Here is a 26315-nt window from a genome sequence, read left to right as displayed (position 1 = left end):
AAGAAGTTGGAAGGGTTGCTCAAAAAGATGTATGTTCACCAGGGTTTACAATGACAACCTGCAGTGTGTATTGCTACCGTCACTAGTGCGGCGGCATATTGGTTTGATGCGTTGTCTGATTCTATTCAGACAGTCCCCTGAAGGAGATCCAGGATAGGATCAAGGCCCTTAACTTGGCCAATTATTTTCATTACTGATGCTTCCCTACAGGTTATCAAGCGGGGAGCAAAATATTCTGGTTTTGCCGTTCTGGCCCGCAGAGCCTTATGGTTGAAATACTTGTCTACGGATGTTTCGAATAAGTCTAAGCTCTTGGCAATTCCCTACAAGGGTAAGACCTTGTTTGGGCCGGGCTTGGCTGAAATTATTTCAGACATTACGGGAGGAAAGGGTAATTTTCTCGCTCAGGATAAGAGGAATAAACAAAAGGGACGTCAGAGTAATTTTCGTTCCTTTCGAAACTTCAAAGGTAAGCCTTCCTCTGCCAATCAAGATCAGTCCAAACCTTCCTGAAGGTCTAACCAGTCTTGGAACAAGGGGAAGCAAGCTAAGAAGCCCGTTGCTGACTCAATCTGCTTGAAGGGTCCGCCCCCGATCCGGGACCGGATCTTGTGGGGCAGACTTTCCTTCTTCGCTCAGGCTTGGGTTTGGGATGTTCAGGATCCCTGGGCGGTGGATATCGTGTCCCGGGGATACAAACTAGAGTTCAAGACCTTTCCCCCCAGGGGCAGGTTTCTGCTCTCAAGATTATCTGTAGACCAGATACAAAGAGAGGCGTTCTTACACTGTGTTCGGGACCTTTCCAACCTGGGAGTGATAGTTCCCGTTCCAATGCAGGAGCAGGGTCTGGGATTTTTCTCCAATCTGTTCGTGGTTCCCAAAAAAGAGGGAACCTTCAGACCAATTTTAGACCTAAAAAATCCTCAGAGTACCGTCCTTCAAGATGTAAACTTCGTTCCATTCTTCCCTTGGTTCAAGAGGGTCAATTCATGACAACAATAGATTTAAAGGACGCGTACCTGCATGTTCAAATTCAAAGGGATCGTCACAAGTTTCTGAGGTTCGCATTTTTAGACAAGTACTTCCAGTTTATGGCTCTTCCATTCGGCCTTGCCACAGCCCCCAGAATTATTTCAAAGGTCCTGGGATCCCTGTTGGCGGTGCTCCGGTTGCGGGGCATTGCAGTGGCGCCTTATCTGGATGACATTCAGGCTCCATCCTTTCAACAAGCGAACTCCCACATGGAGATGTTATCCTTCCTGCGTTCTCACGGTTGGAAGGTGAATTTTGGATAGAGTTCCTTAATTCCAGCTACAAGGGTAGTGTTCTTGGGAACAATAATAGATTCCCTATTGTGGTTATTAAATTACCACCACACCTATCAATGAATTTTTTTTTTGACAGAAGTCAGAAAATCAAGCATCTCCGACTCTTGTGAGGCCCTTCAGTCCTCTCCTCGGCCGTCAGTGGCTTAATGTATGGAGGTGATCGGTCTGATGGTAGCAGCCATGGACATCATTCTGTTTGCCTGTTTCCACCTCAGACCTCTACAGTTATGCATGCTCAGGCAGTGAAACTGGGATTACGCGGATCTGTCCCCGCGAATACATCTGGATCAGGGGACAAGAGATTCTCTTCCTTGGTGGTTGTCTCAGGAGCATCTCTACCAGGGAACCTGCTTTCGCAGACCCACCTTGGTGATTGTGACAATGGACACAAGCCTTCTGGGTTGGGGAGCAGTTTGGGGTTCACTAAAGGCTCACAGGACTTGGACTCGGGTGGAGTCTGTTCTCCCCATAAACATTCTAGATTTGAGGGCAATCTTCAATGCTCTTCTGGCCTGACCTCAGTTGGCTTCAGCCCGGTTTATCAGGTTTCAGTCGGACAACATAACCTCAGTGGCTTACATCAACCATCAGGGAGGAACTCAGAGTTCCTTGGCCATGTCAGAGGTAGCCAAGATCTTTCAATGGGTGGAGACCCACAACTGCTGTCTATCTGCGATCCACATTCCAGGAGTGGACAATTGGGAAGCGGATTTTCTGAGCAGACAGAGCTTTCACCCGGGTGAGTGGGAACTTTATCCGGAGTTGTTTGTCAACTTGGTTCTCAAATGGGGACAGCCGGAGCTGGATATCATGGCATCTTGACAGAATGCCAAGCTTCCGAGGTACGGGTCGAGGTCAAGGGATCCTCAGGCTGTGCTGATAGATGCTTTGGCGGTTCCTTGGAATTTCAGTCTTGCAAAACTATTTCCTCCGTTCGCTTTCCTTCCACGGGTTATTGCTCGAATCAAACAGGCGAAGGCATTGGTTATCCTCATTGCACCAGCGTGGCCTTGCAGGATCTGGTATGCAGACCTAGTGGAGATGTCATCTTTCCCACCTTGGAGACTCCCACTGCGGAAAGACCTTCTACTTCAAGGGCCCTTCCTTCATCCAAATCTCGTTTCTCTGAAGCTTGGAGATTGAATGCTTAATTTTATCTAAGCGTGGTTTTTCTGAGTCGGTCATTGAGACCATGATTCAGGCTCGTAAACCTGTGACAAGAAAGATTTACCGTAAGATATAGCGTAAATATCTGCATTGGTGTGAATCCAGAGGCTTCTCTTGGAGTAGAGTTCGGATTCCTAGCATTTTGTATTTTCTCCAGGAGGGTCTGGAGAAGGGTTTATCTGCAAGTACTTTGAAGGGTCAAATATCTGCCTTGTCTATTTTGTTGCAAACCTGTTACTCCTCCCGGAGTCTTAACTTCATTCTTAAAGTTCTTCAGCAGGCTCCTTTTGAGCCTATGCATTCCTTAGATATTAAGTTATCTTTGAAAGTTTTTGTTTCTTGTGGCAATTTTTTCTGCTCGCAGAGTCTCTAAACTCTCTGCGTCGCAGTGTGAATCCCCTTACCTTATTTTTCATTCTGATAAGGTAGTTCTGCATACTAATTTGGGGTTCCTTCCTAAGGTGGTTTTGGATAGGAACATTAATCAAGAAATTGTTGTCCCTTCTTTGTGTCCTAACCCTTCTTCTCATAAGGAGCGTAGCCTGCATTGAAATACTATTTACAGGCGACTAAGGATTTTCGCCAGTCTTGGCTCTGTTTGTTGTTTTCTCTGGGAAACGTAAGGGTCAGAAAGCTATGACTACTTATCTATCTTTGTGGCTGAAGAGTTTAATTTGCTTGGCCTATGAAACTGCTGGACAGCAGCCTCCTGAGAGAGTCACGGCTCATTCTATGAGGGCTGTTTCCTCTTCCTGGGCATTCAAAAATGTATTCTTCTGTGGAACAGATTTGCAAGGCTGCAACTTGGTCCTCTACACACTTTTTCCAAGTTCTATGAATTTGATACTTTTGCCTCGGCTGAGGCTTCTTTTAGGAGAAAGGTTCTTCAAGCAGTGGTGCCTTCCGTTTAGGTTCCCTGTTTTGTCCCTCCCTTATCATCTGTGTCCTCTAGCTTGGGTATTGGTTCCCAACAGTAATTAGAGATGATCCGTGAACTCACCGTGTCATTAGAAAGAAAACAAAGTTTATGCTTACCTAATAAATTTATTTATTTCTTGACACAGTGAGTCCACGGCTTGCCCTGTTTTCTTAGACAGTGTTTTGTGTTATAAACCTCGGGCACCTCCTGTACCTTGTTACTTCCTTTCTCTCTTTTTACTTCGGTCAAATGACTGGGGTTGGAGGGAAGGGAGGTGATATTTAACAGCTTTGCTGTGTTACTCTTTGCCGCCTCCTGCTGGGCAGTAGTGATATTCCCAATAGTAATTAGAGATGATCCGTGGACTCACCGTGTCAAGAAAGAAATCATTTTATCTTGTAAGCATAAATTTCTTTTTACTTGCTACTATAGAGTTATATATTCCGGATTTCATTCATACTCCTGGGACAGTTTTTAACGTATATGTATGTGTATGTGTGTGTATGTATGTATATAGATATAGATATATTGAGATATATATATATATATATATATATATATATATATATATTTATAGATGACCTATTGCCCCTTTCTATTACCTTCCCCCCCCCCCCCTCACATGAGTAATACGACCTGTATACTTGTATTTACAAAACTTATAGGTAATTAAATATACCACAACATTTGCATCACAATCTAAATAGTAATGTATTAGCCATTTTCACGTGCTGATAACAATTAGAGGTTTGGCCTCCACATGTAAAAGTACCATTACCCTTACTAAGCCATCTCATCCCCTTAGGTAAAATCTTTCCTAAGAACATCCCTATTGTAGCTGCTTGCAAATCGTACCCCTTTACCAATAGCATCTTTCAGTCTGAGGTCATTCTCCAACATCAGTAATAATTTTTGTACAAAGTTGCAAATTCTAGAATACTATACCTAGTAGAAAAAGTCTCCATGTTCCTCTCCTCCATTATTTTCAACCTATTTGTCTTCGATTCATTTTCTGATTTATTTTACAAACGTCCTCCATGGTCTCTTCTAATTCAAATCTTACATAGCCACGAGCCTCTAACCTATCTCTAACATAGAGATCTGCAAAACCTTGTAAAAGGGATGATGTAAATCAGGGGTCAACAAATCTGTTTAAAATTTAGGAGTCTGTAAGAATATTTAGGAGCTAGGCACGCACGCTTTTAGCAGACAGGGGTATTTGTATATATGGAGAATAACCCAAAAGCTAGGAGCCAGGGTAAAATTATAGTAGGTTTGGTGTAAACATTGGTTAGTTTATGTTCGTCCCGAGATAATGTTCTCTTCCACCATCTCTTCCAAGGAGATGTATTGAAAATAAAATATTTTCTGTTGTGTGTATGTGGATATAGATCTATAGAGATCTGCAAAGATGCAGATGTCCGTTCCCTGTAGAATGAAATCTGTTTTCTTGTCTTCTGTCTCTAGTATGATGAATTAGTCCCAGCTTCATTAACAACAAAATATGGAGGATTCTATATCAACACAGGACCTCTGCAGTTCCGACAGGCGTCTGATTCTGAAAATGAAGATTTTGTGGAAAGTAAAAAGCACAAAGCAGCTAAAGTGAGTGTCACGGTAATGTTATATAATTGTGAGTTATAAATAAACATTTAATTAGGTGATTATGAAACCAGAACGAAAAACAATTGATGCAGAGGACCTTATGGAGAACTTCATGGTGGAGCTTCATTTATTGGCTGAATGGCTCTCCTCTTTTATTGGCTGCAATAGTCGTCTGTTATTTGAAAGATTTTTTTTTTTTTTTTTTTGTGCAGTTACTCCTCTTTCATGTAATTTTTATACTATTTTCAGCAGACACATGACACGTTGAGCTTTAAAAGTTCAGCATTTTGAGTTACATATGGACAGTTCAGCTAATGAAAGCTCGAACAAATAATATAAAACAGATGCAGTTTCCCACCCCTCTCACTGATTGGCTACTGTGACGGTTGGGAATATTTTAAAAATCCCGCCTGATCTATTCATACTCACATATGGAATTACTTTATTTGCCTTTATAACTGTATAATTATAAGCACAGCGAATGTTTAATGATGAAAAAGAAGCCGCTCATGTCAGTGTCCCGTGTAGAGCTCTGTGTGAGCTCCATATACTGTGTGATAATGTAATGGATCTTCTATCTCGCTGTACACGTTATATAGAGCAGTACATACAGAGCATATACATTGCTGAAAGACCCCCTTATACTGATTGTCTTTAGGGACGTTACATATTTGCAATAAGGGGGAACTATTAGTGATGTTTAATTAAATCTTATTTCCTTACAAATAAATATTGCAGATCATCTCTAGTGATACAATGTGATGATTTACATTTGTAGAAAATCTATACAAGTTTGCTACAGTAGAAACGAGCAGTAATGATTTAAAGTTATTGTCAAGTTTGATGAATTAGTGCCCGATTTTTAAAAACCCTATTAAAAACAGGGGCACTTTCATTCATCAAACTTTTCACTCGTTTTGTTAAATTACTTAACTTTTAATCTTGAAAGCCACTCCAGCAATTCCCCCGCCCGTCGCAAGCCTCTTCATATGTCAAAAATGACTAATCCGGCTTCCTCCAATCACGGAATTGCCTCAGGTAATGATTCCCCTCGGGATTGAAGGATGCTGTATTCGTCATTACTGACGTATGAAGTGACGAGCAGCAGTAGGGGGAATTGCTAGAGCGGCTTTCAAGATTAAAAGCTAAGTATTTTTAAAAAAAAACAAGTGCAATGCAACAATTCAGCCAAATACAGCTGTTACACAAATACATTCTGAAATTGATTGTAATTAGAAGGGGTACAAAAAAAACAATATAAATGTGACTAAGCAGAATGACAGTTATCTGCACTGAAAACCTGCCACAATAATTATCACCGTAAATGCTGACACAGTGAATTTTTTAAAGTAATTTATCAAAATACAACATTTTTAAACGTTTTACGCAAAGTAGAAATTTCATGTTTTTTTTACTTTTTTTTTAGATAAATACCGCAGGTCTGTTTTGCAGGGTCAGTAATCTGAAAACTCAAAGCTATTACCCTGCAAAATAAAGTCCGTACAAATTTACAGAGCTCATACGAAACTGTATCTCTTACACCCTAATAGACTACAGGAATTCTTCAAACAGAGTCATCAAGCTCTTATAATTACAGGGGCATTATGAGTTGATGCTATGTTATCCCACCGCTGCCACCAAATGTCACGGGGTGGGTGTTGCCAGTGGTTGCTGGAGAGAGGAGCAGTCAGTCCTGCAGTCAGCGTGGCCTTCCTGGGTCCTGAAAAGGATCAGCTTCAGGCAGGGAGACTCTAGCATTCTTCTGCACCACTCCAGTGGACAGGGTCTGTTGCTCAGACCTGTGGGTCACAGTAGGCTCGGTGTAACAATATCCTTAAGTGATAGTAGCTCAGGCAGACAAAGGGGTAGATTTATCAAAGGCTAGGCAAACTCTTTGCTTTACCTGTAACTGCGCCCCAGCTCGCCTCCGGAGAAGCGCACATGTACGCCTGAATTTATTAAAAAAAAATAGACGTAACTTTGCTCAGGCGAGCTGTGGCGTAATAATGATACATTTCACCTGTCGAAAAAGCATTTACTCCCTATTTATCACAGTACATTCCTATAAATATTTATGCTGCCATGTCTTGATTATTAAAAAAGCGTGTTTTAGGTAACTATTTAGCTTATATTTATATTGTATAATGTTTCTGTGCTGTTTTTGCCATATGTTGATAATTTTAAATCGCTAAAATAAATATATCGAGCTGTATGGGCTATATAAATGAATCGTCTACAAAACATTTATGTAAAGAAAAATATAGTGTATAATGTCCCTTTAAAAGAAGAAAGTACTGCATCACAAGATCTAAAAACATGTATTATAATGGTGTTCGCCTCAGTCTGTATGGCGAAATATACAACACACAATTGAAGCCGAAATTTCAGTTCCCTATCGGCGCAAAGCAATGATAAATAAGAAACTGGGTGTATTTGTAGGTCAGGCTGTTAAAATACGCCGATTTAAAATGTATATTGTTGCACTCTGGAACGTGCCAGTGCGCCTAGTTGAATGCAAGCGGAGTGCGAAGAAGTTTCTTTCAGATTTGCACAATTATAGGCACAGAGTGCTTTGATGAATATGACTATCAGTTCGTATGCACTATTTTGGACGGAATTAAATGAGAATGGCTTTGATAAATCTACCCCAAAGTGACAAAAGCCCATTAATCCCACTGACACAGCCGAGACTTGTACCCTGGGAAGTTTTTATTGAGGGAACTGCAGGGCTATAAATAACACTTCTTATCACACTCTAGGTGCCATAAAACAATTAAAACTCCCCTTTCTTAGACACTAAATAATAGCAGCCAGAATCTAGACACTGTGACCAATAAGCAGTATGATGGTAAGGCAGCCAATAGCAGAAAGTTAACTGCAGCAATTCCTGATTGGTCATTAACTCCATACTTGATTGGTTAAAACATAACCAATTAAATTGAATGTGCTTTAGCCATTCAAAGGAGTGCCTACTTCCTATGAAGTTTAACATTAAGATTGTCCGGCTCCCAACCCCCTCTCAATACAAAACAGCCAGGGGAGGGGAGCTTGCTGGACTTATTGTTTTATCAGTGTTGCAGCTCCTACCTTCCCTGGTAACATTCTATGACACACATTTTACAATTCACTTCCCATTATACTAATTATTAAAAACATTTTTTTTTTTTTTTGCCCCTCATTAAATTTTAGGGATGGGGCTTCCCTGACAGTATTTTTATATGAGGTGCGGGTGCTGAAAGCGCTTCTGCAGGTAACTGGTGGTGCATTTGGTTTAATTGTTTCATTTCTGTGCCTATGTTAGGTGTCAAAGTTAAAGGAAGGAGATGATCGGGCTTTAAAGAAACGCAAACTTAAAGATGACATTGTAGAAAAGGAGAAACAGCCAAGGAAGCTGAAGGCGCCTAAACCGATGGGGTAAGTGCAGACAAAGACAGAAGTGCTGCAGGGTTGGCACCTGGGCTGGGAGGAGTTTGTTTTTCCTTTTTACACAAATTTTCCCGTAAAGGGGACAGGGAACACTGTAATTATAAGACATTTGTTTTGCTATAGAATAACCTCCGTCATGTCTGAATGTTTTTAAGACTAATTGTTTGCTGCAATTGTTTATAAGTAGCTAAACTCCTCCCCTCAGTTGCATCATTTGGGGCTTGAGTTTGCAGCTGACGAGGCTAGCACGATCATTGTTAGTATAAACTGCAACTGTTTAGCTGTTATCTGATAGACAGTTAAAGTGATAGTAAAGTTTAAAAAGTAACTATATGTAACAGCTTAATATGAAATATGTTCACACGTTTTTGTTTTATAATAAACATGCATATAATTATTTTTATTTATTTTATGAGACTTATACAGTCTTTAGCCCAATGGTGAAGTCTATGCCAGTCAGCCAAACCCAAGCGTTGCTGCACGGCTCATTGAAATGAATGTGCGGGCACTCTAGACTCCGAGCAAACACTCATAGTGTTACTGACAGGGAATTTCTAATGACGTAGATGACAAACTCATGCTCCAGTTCACTGTTCAACTGGATAGCTTCCAGCTTGCACAAAATATAGAGCAGGTGGGAACACTCTGTACATCTCAACACTATAGAAGCAGAAAAGGGGTTGGAGTAACTATGAAACAAAGGCTCTATTCAAAGTCTAGATGTTTTAAAAAGTAATACAAATATACAAAAATATGGAACGCAGATATCATCACTTTAAGGACATATATGTAGCAGCGTTAGCCTTGTGAAGTCAGCAGGTACATTTTCAGTTCTGAGAATTAGAAAATCCACAAATTTCATTGATTAAATTACCTAAAAAGAGACAAAATGAGAAATGGAAAAAAAAAAATTCCGAAGTTGATTTTCCGCTCCGAACTAAACATTTTGTATTAAAATATCAGTGTTTGCTATACAAGAAGCAGATACGTGCAGCGGTTTGCTCAGGCGTGTGAGCACTGTGTAGGTGATCATAGCTCTCTGATGACTGACAGGCTAGTATGCAAAAGCCTGAGTGCCAGTCTCTGCACAACAGACATTCATGTGTCCATGAGAGGGTTATATGGCTGCGTAGCTAGTAAGCAGGTTTACTAGTCCCCGGGGTATTGATCTTGGATAAGGAGAGGTCAAATATGTGAGACACAGATAAAACCAAGTGGTATAAGGATGCTTCATTTCTCATTAGGGGGGACAGTTGTGATCCGTTTGCAGAATATTTATATGTTTTTTTTGTTTTTCTTAAAGGGTTGTAGCTTTCAATTCTCACAAGCCGGACAAGAAAAAGAAGAAGTTGTACAAGGACTCCCTGTCGCTGGCCGCCATGCTTAGGAAGTTTCAGAAGGAAAAAGATGCTATACGGAAAAAGGAAGACAAGCAAAACCCACTGGCGACGCCTGTCGTCAGTGCTCCTCCCAAACCGGCCTCTGTGCCGGCAACTAATGACTTATCTGAGCTGACGCTGGGCACCGACCCCGTGATCGCTATATTTGGCAGCGAGCGGGAGTTCTTGGAGCAGACAGAGAATGCGCTAGAACTTCTGGGTGACTTTGACTTTGACAAGCTCCTTGATTCTGCATCCAACGACAGCCCAGCGAATTCCGAGCTTGGTGAGAATGGCAGTGTTGCGCAGTCACCAAACGTCTCCCAGGTGCAAATACCCAAGCAAGTGCCCCCTCTCCCTGACGGCCTTCCTGCACAGCTGGAGAAGCGTATTGCTGATCTGAGAATGGTGAGTATCGTGTGGCATAAAACATTCTGTGAATAAAACATTGTTTATACTTCTAAACAAACTGGGAAACTCCATTTTTATTTAATAATAATAAAAACAGCCCTCAAATATTCCTACGTTCTTTTAGTATAAAGTGACCTTTACCCCAGATTTTAAAGTGACAGGTACAAGAGATATTATACAGGGAATGCGAGAAGCAGAGGAGTAATTGCAGAGGATTTTTTCCTTAAAGGAATAGGAAAGTCAGAATGAAATATTCAAGCTTTAGATGGACTATGCAATTTTAAACGGCTTTCTAAATAAATTTTAATAAATTTCATCCTTGTGGGATTACGCCTCCTGGTCAGCATGAGGAGGCAAAGAGCACCACAGCAGAGCTGTTGTATAGCTCCTCCCTTCCCTCCCACTCCAGTCATTCTCTTTGCCTACGTTAGTGATAGGAAATGGCAAAGTGAGGTGTTAGTTTTAGATACTTCAATCAAGAATTTATTATTTTTAAAGTAGTGCCAGAGTGTGCTGCTTTGTCCTGGGGTGTAGCCATAGTCCATATCAGTCTCTACAGTAGAACTTTTGGTGGCTTTAGAGCAATGGGAACTGGTGGGACATAATTCTCACTGCGCCTCCCATATTGTTATGCTGCCCTTCTCATGATGGCCTAAGCAATATCTAACTCAGGTCCTATCTGTTTCCACAGGGCTATGGGAGGGAGAGGACCTCCTAAACCTGTTGGAGCTGTCTTGCTGCCAGACAGCTTTAAGGTAAGTGCAGTTCTTGTTATTCTCGGGCACATTTACAACTCAGAGAGGACTCTGCACTTGTACGTTTGTTACATTTATTTTCCTGGGAATATAGGCTCTTCATGTATGGAAGGGGTTTTCCTATAGTGACAGCATATGTACAGGCACTGGGCTGTGGCTAAAACGCTGGGCTTTATCGGTCATTTTTTATTAAATTATCGGGTAAGGGCTGTGTACAGGTTGACGCCCACGATGGGCGGGGCTACTATTCGCACGCTTTAGACTTATCTAGAGACGCTGCGCAGTTTGTTTCGGCATCCGTTCCGGAGTTCCAGTTTTGTAAGGCGACATTTCTGCTGCTTAGTCTTGCAGGACATTGGGCATTGCGCTAGAACCGCATGGTTAGGAAAGCAAGCGGTTGTTAGCGTTCTGAAGCCTGACCTGAGACATTGCTGGAAGCGGTCTGGAGACTGGTAGGCAGATAGGCGCCTCAGCAGAGCTGTTGAGGCGGAGAGGTGTCTGAATGTGGGTCAAAAAGTTTTTAAACTGCTATATGTGAAACGTTTTTGCTCAGCACAGTAAAATGGTTGCATTTACTACTTAAAGGCACAGTATTAGTTTTAACATTGGTACTTCTTTTTGCATCACTCTTTCTCTCATATAATAAGAGAGTTCTGAGTTAGATATTTAAAGGGCCAGTTTCTAATTTTTTTTATTTATTTCATTTTCTCGCCTGTTCTATATCATGGATTTAGAAAATGTACAAAATGTTACTTGTGCAATGTGTTTGGATGCCAATGTGGAACTTCCAGTTCCTTTTTGTCCCTCGTGTTGAGAGGGCTCTAAGCTATAAAGAAAAAAATGTTCATGATAAAAAATTGTCAAAGGCGGATGCTTCTCAGGAGTCCAACGATGAGATGCAGAGTATGCCGCAGCTTTCTCCCCAAACGTCCCAACCTTTAACGCCCGCTCAAGCAGTGCCCTGTACTTCTTCTTTTCTGCTGCAGTTACGTTAAAGGACATAGCTGCAGTTATGTCTTCTACACTTTCTGATGCGTTATCTGCCTTTCCTATACTTCAAGGCAAACGTAAAAGGAAGGACAACTACGTGGTCAATGAAGTTTCTGATGCTATGGTGGCAATCTCGGACGTACCCTCCCAGGGATCTGAGATGGAGGGTATGAAGGTTCTATTGGAAGGTGAAATTTCAGACTCAGGGAGTTCCTTACCTTTGACTGATTCAGAAGTTGTTTCTTTCAGGTTTAAACTAGAACACCTCCGCCTGTTACTCAGGGAGGTTTTAGTGACTTTAAACGACTGGGATTCCACGGTAGTGGTCGTTCCTGAGAAATTGATTTAGTTAGACAGATACTTCGAAGTTCCTTCTTACTCAGATGTTGTTCTAGTTCCTAAGCGAACTTCGGAGATTATTTTAAGGAATGGGAGAGACCAGATATTCCCTTCTCTCCTTCTCCTATTTTCAGGAAAATGTTCCCTATAGCTGACGACGTCAGGGAAACTTTGCAAACGGTTCCTAAGGTGGAGGGGGCTGTTTCCACCTTGGCCAAACAAACTACTATTCCTATTGAGGATAGTTGTGCCTTCAAGGACCCCATGGATAAGAAGTTGGAGGGTCTACTGAAAAAGAACTATGTTCACTAGGGTCTGCTATTGCAACCAGCCGCGTGCATTGCTACGGTCACCAGTGCGGCAGCTTATTGGTTTGATGCTCTTGCGGAATCTCTTAAGACTGAGACTTCTTTAGAGGAAATCCAGGATCGCATTAAAGCTCTGAAATTGGCAAACTCTTTCATAACAGATGCTTCGCTGCAAATTACTAAATTGGCGGCTAAAAGTTCAGGGTTTTCTATCCTAGCCCGCAGGGCTTTATGGTTGAAGCCTTGGTCTGCGGATGTATCATCCAAATCTAAGCTCCTGGCAATTCCTTACAAGGGAAAGACCTTGTTTGGACCTGGATTGAAGGAAATTATTTCTGACATCACTGGAGGTAAGGGTCATCTCCTTCCTCAAGATAAAAGAAACGAGCAGAAAGGACGACAGAGTAATTTTCGTTCCTTTCGAAATTTCAAGGGAAATTCCTTCTCTTCTTCCTCTAAACAGGAAGGAAACTATTCGCAATCCAAGTCAACTTGGAGACCCAACCACTCTTGGAACAAAGGTAAACAATCCAAGAAACCTGCTGCTGATTCCAAGTCAGCATGAAGGGTTTGCCCACGATCCGGGACCGGATCTGGTAGGGGCAAACTTTCCTTCTTCATTCAGGCTTGGGTGCAGGATGTTCAGGATCCCTGGGCTATAGAGAGAGTATCTCAAGGATACAAACTGGAGTTCAGAAATGTATCCTCCCCGAGGAAGATTTCTTCTTTCAAGATTATCTGCAGACCAGATAAAGAGAGGCGCTCTTACATTGTATAAGAGACCTCTCCTCCATGGGAGTAATTTGTCCCGTTCCTGTACAGGAAGACGGGCAGGGTTTTTATTCAAATCTGTTTGTAGTTCCCAAAAAGGAGGGGACTTTCAGACCTATCCTAGACCGCAAGTGTCTAAACAAGTATCTTAGAGTTCCATCATTCAAGATGGAAACTATTCGTTGCATTCTCCGATTGATCCAGGAGGGTCAATTTATGACAGTGGATTTAAAGGACGCATATCTTCATGTTCCTATCCACAGAGATCATCACAAGTTTCTAAGGTTTGCCTTTCTGGATGAACACTTTCAGTTCGTGGCTCTTCCTTTTGGTCTGGCCACGGCACCCAGAATTTTCACAAAGTTTCTTGGGTCTCTGCTGGCGGTTCTAAGACCGCGGGGCATTTCGGTATGCCTTATCTGGACGATATTCTTATCCAGGCGTCATCTTGTCAGCAAGCAAGGTCCCATACCGACATTGTGCTATCCTTCCTGAGAACTCACGGGTGGAAGGTAAATCTGAAAAAAAAAAAAAATCTTTAATCCCAAAAACAAGGGTGACCTTATTGGGAACTCTAATTGATTCTATATCCATGAGAATTTTTCTGACAAAGGTCAGAAAATCAAAGATTCTGGTTACATGTCGAGCCCTTCAGTCCACTCCTTAGCCATCAGTGGCTCAGTGCATGGAGGTAATCGGATTGATGGTGGCGGCAATGGACATCATACCGTTTGCTCGGTTTCACCTCAGGCCTCTGCAGTTAAGCATTCTCAGGCAGTGGAATGGGGATTATTCAGATTTGTCTCCTCGAAAAACCCTGGAACAGGAGACGAGGGACTTTCTTCAATGGTGGTTTTCTCTGGATCATCTTTCCCAGGGGACATGCTTTTGCAGACCTTCATGGGTGATTGTGACAATGGACGCAAGCCTTTTAGGATGGGGAGCAGTCTGGGGCTCTCTAAAGGCTCAGGGAGTATGGACTCAGGCAGAGTCTCTTCTTCCTATCAACATCCTAGAGCTAAGGGCGATTTTTCAATACTCTTCGGGCCTGGCTTCAGTTGGCTTCGGCCCAGTTCATCAGGTTCCAGTCGGACAACATAACGACAGTGGCTTACATCAATCATCAGGGGGGAACGAGGAGTTCCTTAGCGATGACGGAAGTAGCCAAGATAATCCGGTGGGCGGAGGCCCATTCTTGCCATCTGTCACATCCCAGGGGTGGACAACTAGGAGGCGGATTTTATGAGCAGGCAGACTTTTCATTTCATCCGGGAGAGTGGGAACTCCATCCGGAAATATTCTCCAGCCTGATTCTCAAATAGGGTCGGCCGGAGTTGGATCTCATGGCATCTCAACAGAATGCCAAGCTCCCGAGATACGGGTTCAGGTCCAGGGACCCCCTGGCGGAACTGATAGATGCTTTGGCAGTTCCTTGGTCCTTCAGCCTATCATATCTATTCCCCCCCGTTTGCTCTTCTTCCCCGGGTTATTGCTTGGATCAAACAGGAGAAGGCATCAGTGATCCTCATCGCTCCTGCGTGGCCTCGCAGGATTTGGTATGCCGATCTGGTGGACACGTCATCCCTGCCACCTTGGAAACTTCCATTGAGGAAGGACCTTCTCATTCAAGGACCCTTCCTTCACCCAAATCTAGCTTCTCTGAAGCTGACTGCTTGGAGATTGAACGCTTAATCCTATCCAAGCGGGGTTTCTCTGATTCGGTCATAGAAACCTTAATTCAGGCTCGTAAACCTGTAACTACAAAGGATTTACCACAAGATATGGTGTAAATATCTTTATTGGTGTGAATCCAAGGGCTACTCATGGAGTAGAGTTAGGATTCCCAGGATTTTGTCTTTTCTCCAAGAAGGATTGGAGAAGGGTTTATCTGCAAGTTCCCTAAAGGGTCAGATCTCTGCCTTATCTATTTTGTTACACAAGCGTCTGGCAGATGTCCCAGATGTTCAATCTTTTTGTCAGGCTTTGGTTAGAATCAGGCCTGTGTTTAAACCAATTGCTCCTCCATGGAGTCTGAATTTAGTTCTCAAAGTTCTTCAAGGGGCTCCGTTTGAGCCTATGCATTCCTTGGATATTAAGTTGTTATCTTGGAAGGTTTTGTTTCTTGTTGCCATTTCTTCAGCTCGAAGAGTGTCTGAGCTTTCGGCATTGCAATATAATTCACCTTACCTTATTTTTCATTCGGATAAGGTAGTTTTACGTATTAAACTTGGTTAAAGAGTCCACAGCTGCATTCATTACTTTTGGGAAATAAGAACCTGGCCACCAGGAGGAGGCAGAAACTTAGTTTCACCCAGACCCTCACTGAGAAGCATATAGGACTACTTAAAACTGCTGTCCCATGCCGAAGAGTACTACCCTCCATAAGAGACTAAAACAAACCTGACACTTCTGTCAACCTCCTGGGACAAAAGGCAAAGAATTATTGGGGGATGAGGGGAGTGGGAGGAGTATTTAAGCCTTTGGCTGGGTTGTCTTTGCCTCCTCCTGGTGGCCAGGTTCCTATTTCCCAAAAGTAATGAATGCAGCTGTGGACTCTTTACAATTAGGAAGAAAAGAAAATGTATGCTTACTTGATAAATTTGTTTCTTTTTAGACACGATGAGTCCACGTATTTCATCCTTGTGGGATTACGCCTCCTGGTCAGCAGGAGGAGGCAAAGAGCACCACAGCAGAGCTGCTATATATAGCTCCTCCCTTCCCTCCCACTCCAGTCACTCGACCAAAGTTAGGAAGAGAAAGGAAAAAGCCAAGGTGCAGAGGTGTCTGAAGTTTACAAAAATTAATAACCTGTCTCAGAGAACAGGGCGGGCCGTGGACTCATCGTGTCTAAAAAGAAACAAAATTATAAGGTAAGCATACATTTTCTTTTCTTTTTTAAAGACACGATGAGTCAACGGATTTCATCCTTACTTGTGGGATACAATACCAAAGCTAGAGTACGCGGATGATAAGGGAGGGACAAGACAGGAAATCTAAACGGAAGGCACCACTGCTTGAAGAACCTTTCTCCCAAAAACAGCCTCACCTGAGGCAAAAGTATCAAATTTGTAAAATTTAGAAAAAGTATGAAGAGAGGACCAAGTTGCAGCTTTGCAAATCTGTTCTACAGACACTTCATTTTTGAATGCCCATGAGGAAGCAACCGCCCTAGTGGAATAAGCCGTAATTTTTTCAGGAGGCTGCTGTCCAGAAGTCTCATATGCAGGGCGTAGTGTGTGTGTGTATATTTATATATATATATATATATATATATATATATATATATATATATATATATATATATTTATATATTTATTGCAACTATCTCTTAGTTGCTTGTGTAACAAAGGAGGATTTCCCTTGGTTATTGACAATGGTTTCCAGCCAATCGTTAGTGTTAATTTGCATGCTATTTTCTATGTACACATGCTTGCGTGACCACGTGATCCCCTGCACGCTCACAGGACTCCCCCCATGCGTGCATGAATTCAAGCACACCATCTAGCACAGCGAGAAAGGGGAGCAGCTTGGCTGTATCAGCAGTAAAGCTGGAGCTCTTCCCTTCCATGTCCGTTGCATCAGTCTCTCCCTTTATAATATTTTTTTTTACTCTTTGGCAGCCGCAGGTGCTTTTCTGCCTTGGTGAGCAGTGCACGGTCTTTGATGTGCAGTGTTTCACCAAAGAAGCGCGGTCCCGTCTTGCTGGTTACGTCATGTGTGACGTTGCCACTTGCGGTCGGACATGCGTAGAGAAGGAAAACTGCATATACGTATATGCAGTTTTCATTAGGCAACATTACCCACATGACCTGGGAGGACAGGAAAAGCAAAAAGATTTTCAAAACTATCGTTTTCAATGATTATGAGGTGCATTTTAACCAGGTACAGCTCTAAATTATTATTTATAACTATGTGCACACATTTATGCTTATATCATGGAGTGTTGACTGGTCCTTTAAGTGGTTTATATTTTGCAAATAGTGATTTGTTTTAATTCACTTCTTTTGTGTATAGATTTTGCCAAGCTTAAATTGATAGTAATTCTAAGCGTTTATAAAAACTCTAGGATTTACCATCACTAAAAATATAGTGGAATTTCATTAATCACTTAGGGTGCTGCGGCTCTGGCCACCCTACAATGTTCTGTACAGTTGCAGCTTGTTACATGATCATAATATAAACCATTTGCTGGAGCACTTTACTTGTAAAATCACATTAGTAAGGTGAATTTATATTCTGCTCGCTAAACCGCTGTCTAAGATGGGCGCATCACACACATTCCCGAAAACCCAGTCTTCCGAGCCCTGCAATAGGGGTTAGATCTGTTGCCAGGGAAACCTGTGTCTTGCAGGGCTTGCAATGACTTAAAGGGACAGTAAATACGTACGTATAAGACATTTCTGTTGTATTCTACAATAACACGTCAGCCAAGTTGTTTTTAAACAAATTAACATCGTTTTTTTTATGCTATTTATTCATCGACCATTTGCCTTATTTGGAGGAGTCATTCTGAGCTTTAGTTTGCATACAACAAGACTTGCCACTGTGATAAAGTTAGTATAAAATGCATTTACTTGCAGTTATAGACAGGGACATGTATGTAGCAGAGTTAGCCTTGATAAGTCAGTAGTTGCGTTTCATGTTCTGAAAATTAGAAATTACTAAATTTTCAGATCTAAATTACATGAAAAGGGGCAAAATAATGTATGTTGCAAAGTTATTTCTCTATGTATAACTAATCATTTTATATACAAATCTGAGGTTGTTTACAGTTCGTTTTTAAATTAAGGGAGATGATAAACATAGGCAGCTGTGTCTAACACCTAATCTGAAGAAGGGAAACATGGTCCCCAAAATGTCCCTTTTGTATAAAATTGTTATACTTAAAAGTCCAGTGAGTGCGGATCTCTTGGGAGATCGCTCTCGCGCTCTCTCTCGCTCTCACACGCACTCACACACACTCACACACACTCACACTCTCTCACACACTATGGTAGTCGCAAGCAGTTCTTGGATTACATTTTACGTTTCCTTACACAGGCTGCAAAAGCGTTTGATGTAGAAGGCCGAAAAAAATTCTTCACTCAAGAAATGAATAACATTCTGCTGGAGTAAGTAACACTTATTAACACTTCCAATAGTTGTGAGTAGCTGTGTTAGTCTAGAAATATACAGATACAAACGTTATTTGTTTTGTTTGTGTGTATGCATTTTATATAGTTTAAAACTTTTGCCTATATGGATTTGTTGTCTGTTATTCAGCTAAATTAATGTATTTTACTTTGCTAATGTCAAGTAGACATGTTGGTGAAACTAATCTATTGAGGCATTTGGTTTGTTCCACTTGGAATTTTATTAGAAAAATGCACAACACACATATATCTGTGAAAATAAAATTAAAAAAAAATGCTATGTTTGCTCATTTCAGTAATGTGTTGCACATTTTGACACATCTAATGTGGAATAACTTGGTAGGTGTAGGCTGGGATGTGTGTGTTCAGTTGCAGCTGACACTACAGATATTCATTAATCTGAATACTAGTTTTTTTAATTGACAGCATTCAGTTGCAGCTGCAGGAATTGAGCCCTGGAAACAGAAATGGAGTATACGGGTATATTGAGGCTTTTGTTCCATGTAACAAGGACACGCTCGTAAAGCGCTTGAAAAAACTTCAGCTGCACATCCAGGTAACACATGACCCTTTCCTTTTTTTTTTGTTTGCTACAAAATACCTGTGTTCTGGCTTTGCTAACCTGTAACTCTGTGCCTTACCCAGCTTGTCTCTCTTCCTGTGACTATTAGATCTATACCTGTAACTCTGTGCCTTACCCAGCTTGTCTCTCTTCCTGTGACTATTAGATCTATACCTGTAACTCTGTGCCTTACCCAGCTTGTCTCTCTTCCTGTGACTATTAGATCTATGCCTGTTACTGCCTTACCCAGCTTGTCTTTCTTCCTGTGACTATTAGATCTATACCTGTAACTCTGTGCCTTACCCAGCTTGTCTCTCTTCCTGTGACTATTAGATCTATACCTGTAACTCTGTGCCTTACCCAGCTTGTCTCTCTTCCTGTGACTATTAGATCTATACCTGTAACTGTTACTGCCTTACCCAGCTTGTTTGTCTTTCTGTGACTATTAGATCTATACCTGTAACTGTTGCTGCCTTACCCAGCTTGTCTGTCTTCCTGTGACTATTAGATCTATACCTGTAACTGTTACTGCCTTACCCAGCTTGTCTGTCTTCCTGTGACTATTAGATCTATACCTGTAACTCTGTGCCTTACCCAGCTTGTCTGTCTTCCTGTGACTATTAGATCTATACCTGTAACTGTTACTGCCTTACCCAGCTTGTCTCTCTTCCTGTGACTATTAGATCTATACCTGTAACTGTTACTGCCTTACCCAGCTTGTTTGTCTTTCTGTGACTATTAGATCTATACCTTTAACTGTTACTGCCTTACCCAGCTTGTCTTTCTTCCTGTGACTATTAGATCTATACCTGTTACTGCCTTACCCAGCTTGTCTTTCTTCCTGTGACTATTAGATCTATACCTGTTACTGCCATACCCAGCTTGTCTTTCTTCCTGTGACTATTAGATCTATACCTGTAACTCTGTTACTGCCTTACCCAGCTTGTCTTTCTTCCTGTGACTATTAGATCTATACCTGTAACTGTTACTGCCTTACCCAGCTTGTCTTTCTTCCTGTGACTATTAGCTCTATACCTGTAACTCTGTGCCTTACCCAGCTTGTCTGTCTTCCTGTGACTATTAGATCTATACCTGTAACTGTTACTGCCTAACCCAGCTTGTCTGTCTTCCTGTGACTATTAGATCTATACCTGTTACTGCCTTACCCAGCTTGTCTTTCTTCCTGTGACTATTAGATCTATACCTGCAACTCTGTGCCTTACCCAGCTTGTCTTTCTTCCTGTGACTATTAGATCTATACCTGTAACTCTGTGCTTTACCCAACTTGTCTTTCTTCCTGTGACTATTAGATCTATACCTGTAACTGTTACTGCCTTACCCAGCTTGTCTTTCTTCCTGTGACTATTAGATCTATACCTGTAACTCTGTGCTTTACCCAACTTGTCTTTCTTCCTGTGACTTAGATCTATACCTGTAACTGTTACTTCCTTACCCAGCTTGTCTTTCTTCCTGTGACTATTAGATATATACCTGTAACTGTTACTGCCTTACCCAGCTTGTCTTTCTTCCTGTGACTATTAGATCTATACCTGTAACTGTTACTGCCTTACCCAGCTTGTCTCTCTTCCTGTGACTATTAGATCTATACCTGTAACTGTTACTGCCTTACCCAGCTTGTCTTTCTTCTTGCGACTATTAGATCTATACCTGTAACTGTTACTGCCTTACCCAGCTTGTCTTTCTTCTTGCGACTATTAGATCTATACCTGTAACTGTTACTGCCTTACCCAGCTTGTCTCTCTTCCTGTGACTATTAGATCTATACCTGTTACTGCCTTACCCAGCTTGTCTGTCTTCCTGTGACTATTAGATCTATACCTGCAACTCTGTGCCTTACCCAGCTTGTCTTTCTTCCTGTGACTATTAGATCTATACCTGTAACTGTTACTGCCTTAACCAGCTTGTCTTTCTTCCTGTGACTTAGATCTATACCTGTTACTGCCTTACCCAGCTTGTCTTTCTTCCTGTGACTTAGATCTATACCTGTAACTGTTACTGCCTTACCCAGCTTGTCTTTCTTCCTGTGACTATTAGATCTATACCTGTAACTGTTGCTGCCTTACCCAGCTTGTCTGTCTTCCTGTGACTATTAGATCTATACCTGTTACTGCCTTAACCAGCTTGTCTTTCTTCCTGTGACTATTAGATCTATACCTGTTACTGCCTTACCCAGCTTGTCTTTCTTCCTGTGACTATTAGATCTATACCTGCAACTCTGTGCCTTACCCAGCTTGTCTTTCTTCCTGTGACTATTAGATCTATACCTGTAACTGTTACTGCCTTAACCAGCTTGTCTTTCTTCCTGTGACTTAGATCTATACCTGTTACTGCCTTACCCAGCTTGTCTTTCTTCCTGTGACTTAGATCTATACCTGTAACTGTTACTGCCTTACCCAGCTTGTCTTTCTTCCTGTGACTATTAGATCTATACCTGTAACTGTTACTGCCTTACCCAGCTTGTCTGTCTTCCTGTGACTATTAGATCTATACCTGTAACTCTGTGCCTTACCCAGCTTGTCTTTCTTCCTGTGACTATTAGATCTATACCTGTAACTGTTACTGCCTTACCCAGCTTGTCTTTCTTCCTGTGACTATTAGATCTATACCTGTAACTGTTACTGCCTTACCCAGCTTGTCTGTCTTCCTGTGACTATTAGATCTATACCTGTTACTGCCTTACCCAGCTTGTCTTTCTTCCTGTGACTATTAGATCTATACCTGCAACTCTGTGCCTTACCCAGCTTGTCTTTCTTCCTGTGACTATTAGATCTATACCTGTAACTGTTACTGCCTTAACCAGCTTGTCTGTCTTCCTGTGACTTAGATCTATACCTGTTACTGCCTTACCCAGCTTGTCTTTCTTCCTGTGACTTAGATCTATACCTGTAACTGTTACTGCCTTACCCAGCTTGTCTTTCTTCCTGTGACTATTAGATCTATACCTGTAACTGTTACTGCCTTACCCAGCTTGTCTTTCTTCCTGTGACTTAGATCTATACCTGTAACTGTTACTGCCTTACCCAGCTTGTCTTTCTTCCTGTGACTTAGATCTATACCTGTAACTGTTACTGCCTTACCCAGCTTGTCTTTCTTCCTGTGACTATTAGATCTATACCTGTAACTGTTACTGCCTTACCCAGCTTGTCTTTCTTCCTGTGACTATTAGATCTATACCTGTTACTGCCTTACCCAGCTTGTCTTTCTTCCTGTGACTATTAGATCTATACCTGTAACTCTGTGCCTTACCCAGCGTGTCTGTCTTCCTGTGACTATCAGTTATACCTGTAACTCTGTGCCTTACCCAGCTTGTCTGTCATCCTGTGACTATTAGATCTATACCTGTAACTGTTACTGCCTTACCCAGCTTGTCTTTCATCCTGTGACTATTAGTTCTATACCTGTAACTGTTGCTGCCTTACCCAACTTGTCTTTCTTCCTGTGACTATTAGATCTATACCTGTAACTGTTACTGCCTTACCCAGCTTGTCTGTCTTCCTGTGACTATTAGATCTATACCTGTAACTGTTACTGCCTTACCCAGCTTGTCTTTCTTCCTGTGACTATTAGCTCTATACCTGGAACTGTTACTGCCTTACCCAGCTTGTCTGTCTTCCTGTGACTATTAGATCTATACCTGTAACTGTTACTGCCTTACCCAGCTTGTCTGTCTTCCTGTGACTATTAGATCTATACCTGTTACTGCCTTACCCAGCTTGTCTTTCTTCCTGTGACTATTAGATCTATACCTGCAACTCTGTGCCTTACCCAGCTTGTCTTTCTTCCTGTGACTATTAGATCTATACCTGTAACTGTTACTGCCTTAACCAGCTTGTCTGTCTTCCTGTGACTTAGATCTATACCTGTTACTGCCTTACCCAGCTTGTCTGTCTTCCTGTGACTATTAGATCTATACCTGTTACTGCCTTACCCAGCTTGTCTTTCTTCCTGTGACTATTAGATCTATACCTGTTACTGCCTTACCCAGCTTGTCTTTCTTCCTGTGACTATTAGATCTATACCTGTTACTGCCTTACCCAGCTTGTCTTTCTTCCTGTGACTATTAGATCTATACCTGTTACTGCCATACCCAGCTTGTCTTTCTTCCTGTGACTATTAGATCTATACCTGTAACTGTTGCTGCCTTACCCAGGTTGTCTTTCTTCCTGTGACTTAGATCTATACCTGTAACTCTGTGCCTTACCCAGCTTGTCTCTCTTCCTGTGACTATTAGATATATACATGTTACTGCCTTACCCAGCTTGTCTTTCTTCCTGTGACTATTAGATCTATACCTGTTACTGCCTTACCCAGCTTGTCTTTCTTCCTGTGACTATTAGATATATACCTGTTACTGCCTTACCCAGCTTGTCTTTCTTCCTGTGACTATTAGATCTATACCTGTTACTGCCATACCCAGCTTGTCTTTCTTCCTGTGACTATTAGATCTATACCTGTAACTGTTGCTGCCTTACCCAGGTTGTCTTTCTTCCTGTGACTTAGATCTATACCTGTAACTCTGTGCCTTACCCAGCTTGTCTCTCTTCCTGTGACTATTAGATATATACCTGTTACTGCCTTACCCAGCTTGTCTTTCTTCCTGTGACTATTAGATCTATACCTGTTACTGCCTTACCCAGCTTGTCTTTCTTCTTGCGACTATTAGATCTATACCTGTAACTGTTACTGCCTTACCCAGCTTGTCTTTCTTCCTGTGACTATTAGATCTATACCTGTAACTCTGTGCCTTACCCAGCTTGTCTGTCATCCTGTGACTATTAGATCTATACCTGTAACTCTGTGCCTTACCCAGCTTGTCTTTCTTCCTGTGACTATTAGATATATACCTGTAACTCTGTGCCTTACCCAGCTTGTCTTTCTTCCTGTGACTATTAGATCTATACCTGTAACTGTTACTGCCTTACCCAGCTTGTCTGTCATCCTGTGACTATTAGATCTATACCTGTAACTGTTACTGCCTTACCCAGCTTGTCTTTCTTCCTGTGACTATTAGATCTATACCTGTTACTGCCTTACCCAGCTTGTCTTTCTTCCTGTGACTTAGATCTATACCTGTAACTCTGTGCCTTACCCAGCTTGTCTCTCTTCCTGTGACTATTAGATATATACCTGTTACTGCCTTACCCAGCTTGTCTTTCTTCCTGTGACTATTAGATATATACCTGTTACTGCCTTACCCAGCTTGTCTTTCTTCCTGTGACTATTAGATCTATACCTGTTACTGCCTTACCCAGCTTGTCTTTCTTCCTGTGACTATTAGATCTATACCTGTTACTGCCTTACCCAGCTTGTCTTTCTTCCTGTGACTATTAGATCTATACCTGTTACTGCCTTACCCATCTTGTCTTTCTTCCTGTGACTATTAGCTCTATACCTGTAACTCTGTGCCTTACCCAGCTTGTCTTTCTTCCTGTGACTATTAGATCTATACCTGTAACTGTTACTGCCTTACCCAGCTTGTCTGTCTTCCTGTGACTATTAGATCTATACCTGTAACTGTTACTGCCTTACCCAGCTTGTCTTTCTTCCTGTGACTATTAGATCTATACCTATAACTGTTACTGCCTTACCCAGCTTGTCTTTCTTCCTGTGACTATTAGATCTATACCTGTAACTGTTACTGCCTTACCCAGCTTGTCTTTCTTCCTGTGACTATTAGATCTATACCTGTAACTGTTACTGCCTTACCCAGCTTGTCTTTCTTCCTGTGACTTAGATCTATACCTGTAACTGTTACTGCCTTACCCAGCTTGTCTTTCTTCCTGTGACTATTAGATCTATAGCTGTTACTGCCTTACCCAGCTTGTCTTTCTTCCTGTGACTATTAGATCTGTAACTGTTACTGCCTTACCCAGCTTGTCTTTCTTCCTGTGACTATTAGATCTATACCTGTAACTCTTACTGCCTTACCCAGCTTGTCTGTCTTCCTGTGACTATTAGATCTATACCTGTAACTGTTACTGCCTAACCCAGCTTGTCTGTCTTCCTGTGACTATTAGATCTATACCTGCAACTCTGTGCTTTACCCAACTTGTCTTTCTTCCTGTGACTATTAGATCTATACCTGTAACTGTTACTGCCTTACCCAGCTTGTCTTTCTTCCTGTGACTATTAGATCTGTACCTGTAACTGTTACTGCCTTACCCAGCTTGTCTTTCTTCCTGTGACTATTAGATCTATACCTGTAACTGTTACTGCCTTACCCAGCTTGTCTTTCTTCTTGCGACTATTAGATCTATACCTGTAACTGTTACTGCCTTACCCAGCTTGTCTTTCTTCCTGTGACTATTAGATCTATACCTGTAACTCTGTGCCTTACCCAGCTTGTCTGTCATCCTGTGACTATTAGATCTATACCTGTAACTCTGTGCCTTACCCAGCTTGTCTTTCTTCCTGTGACTATTAGATCTATACCTGTAACTCTGTGCCTTACCCAGCTTGTCTTTCTTCCTGTGACTATTAGATCTATACCTGTAACTGTTACTGCCTTACCCAGCGTGTCTTTCTGCCTGTGACTATTAGATCTATACCTGTAACTGTGCCTTACCCAGCTTGTCTGTCTTCCTGTGACTATTAGATCTATACCTGTAACTGTTACTTCCTTACCCAGCTTGTCTTTCTTCCTGTGACTTAGATCTATACCTGGAACTGTTACTGCCTTACCCAGCTTGCCTTTCTTCTTGTGACTATTAGATCTATACCTGGAACTCTGTGCCTTACCCAGCTTGTCTGTCTTCGTGTGACTATCAGATCTATACCTGTAACTCTGTGCCTTACCCAGCTTGTCTTTCTTCCTGTGGATATTAGATCTATACCTGTTCTGCGTCAGTTTGTTAGGCCTTTAGATCTGTGCGATTGTTAAATCTCAGCCTTTCCTCTGACAGGATGACCGTCTCAGAGAACCGCTGCAGCGACTGAAGCTGGCTGTTAGCAGTGTGATGCCTGACCAGCTGAATCGATACCAAGAGGACTGTCAAGCACACAGCCAGGCCAGGAATGCAAAGTGTGTACCTGCCGTGCATGGCTTTGGCTTTCATAGTATTATTATTATACTTTATAAACGCCAATGCCGTCCATTGGTACAAATTTAGATAATACAATGTTATAAAACTTGTAAGAGACAGGACAACATTTTACAAACACATACAGGAGGAATTGAGGGCCCTATTCCTGTGGGAACTTGC

The 26315-nt window shown here is 41.8% G+C and overlaps 1 protein-coding gene across 2 annotated transcripts in view; it reads left to right on the top strand.

Moving 5' to 3' along the window:
- The window catches only part of UBN2 (ubinuclein 2), a 265262-nt gene that overhangs the window by 50618 nt on the left and 188329 nt on the right, over positions 1-26315 (top strand). For both annotated transcript variants that reach the window (XM_053721337.1, XM_053721336.1), the window contains 6 exons: positions 4882-5019; positions 8321-8433; positions 9749-10232; positions 18439-18509; positions 18957-19086; positions 26016-26134. In XM_053721337.1, the coding sequence (XP_053577312.1) occupies positions 4882-5019; positions 8321-8433; positions 9749-10232; positions 18439-18509; positions 18957-19086; positions 26016-26134 (1055 nt within the window). The remainder of the gene's footprint in view (positions 1-4881; positions 5020-8320; positions 8434-9748; positions 10233-18438; positions 18510-18956; positions 19087-26015; positions 26135-26315) is intronic.

This window comes from Bombina bombina, chromosome 7 (assembly GCF_027579735.1).
Source record: "Bombina bombina isolate aBomBom1 chromosome 7, aBomBom1.pri, whole genome shotgun sequence".
In the NCBI taxonomy this organism is placed as follows: Eukaryota; Metazoa; Chordata; class Amphibia; order Anura; family Bombinatoridae; genus Bombina; species Bombina bombina.
This window is presented reverse-complemented; position numbering and strand designations above follow the sequence as displayed.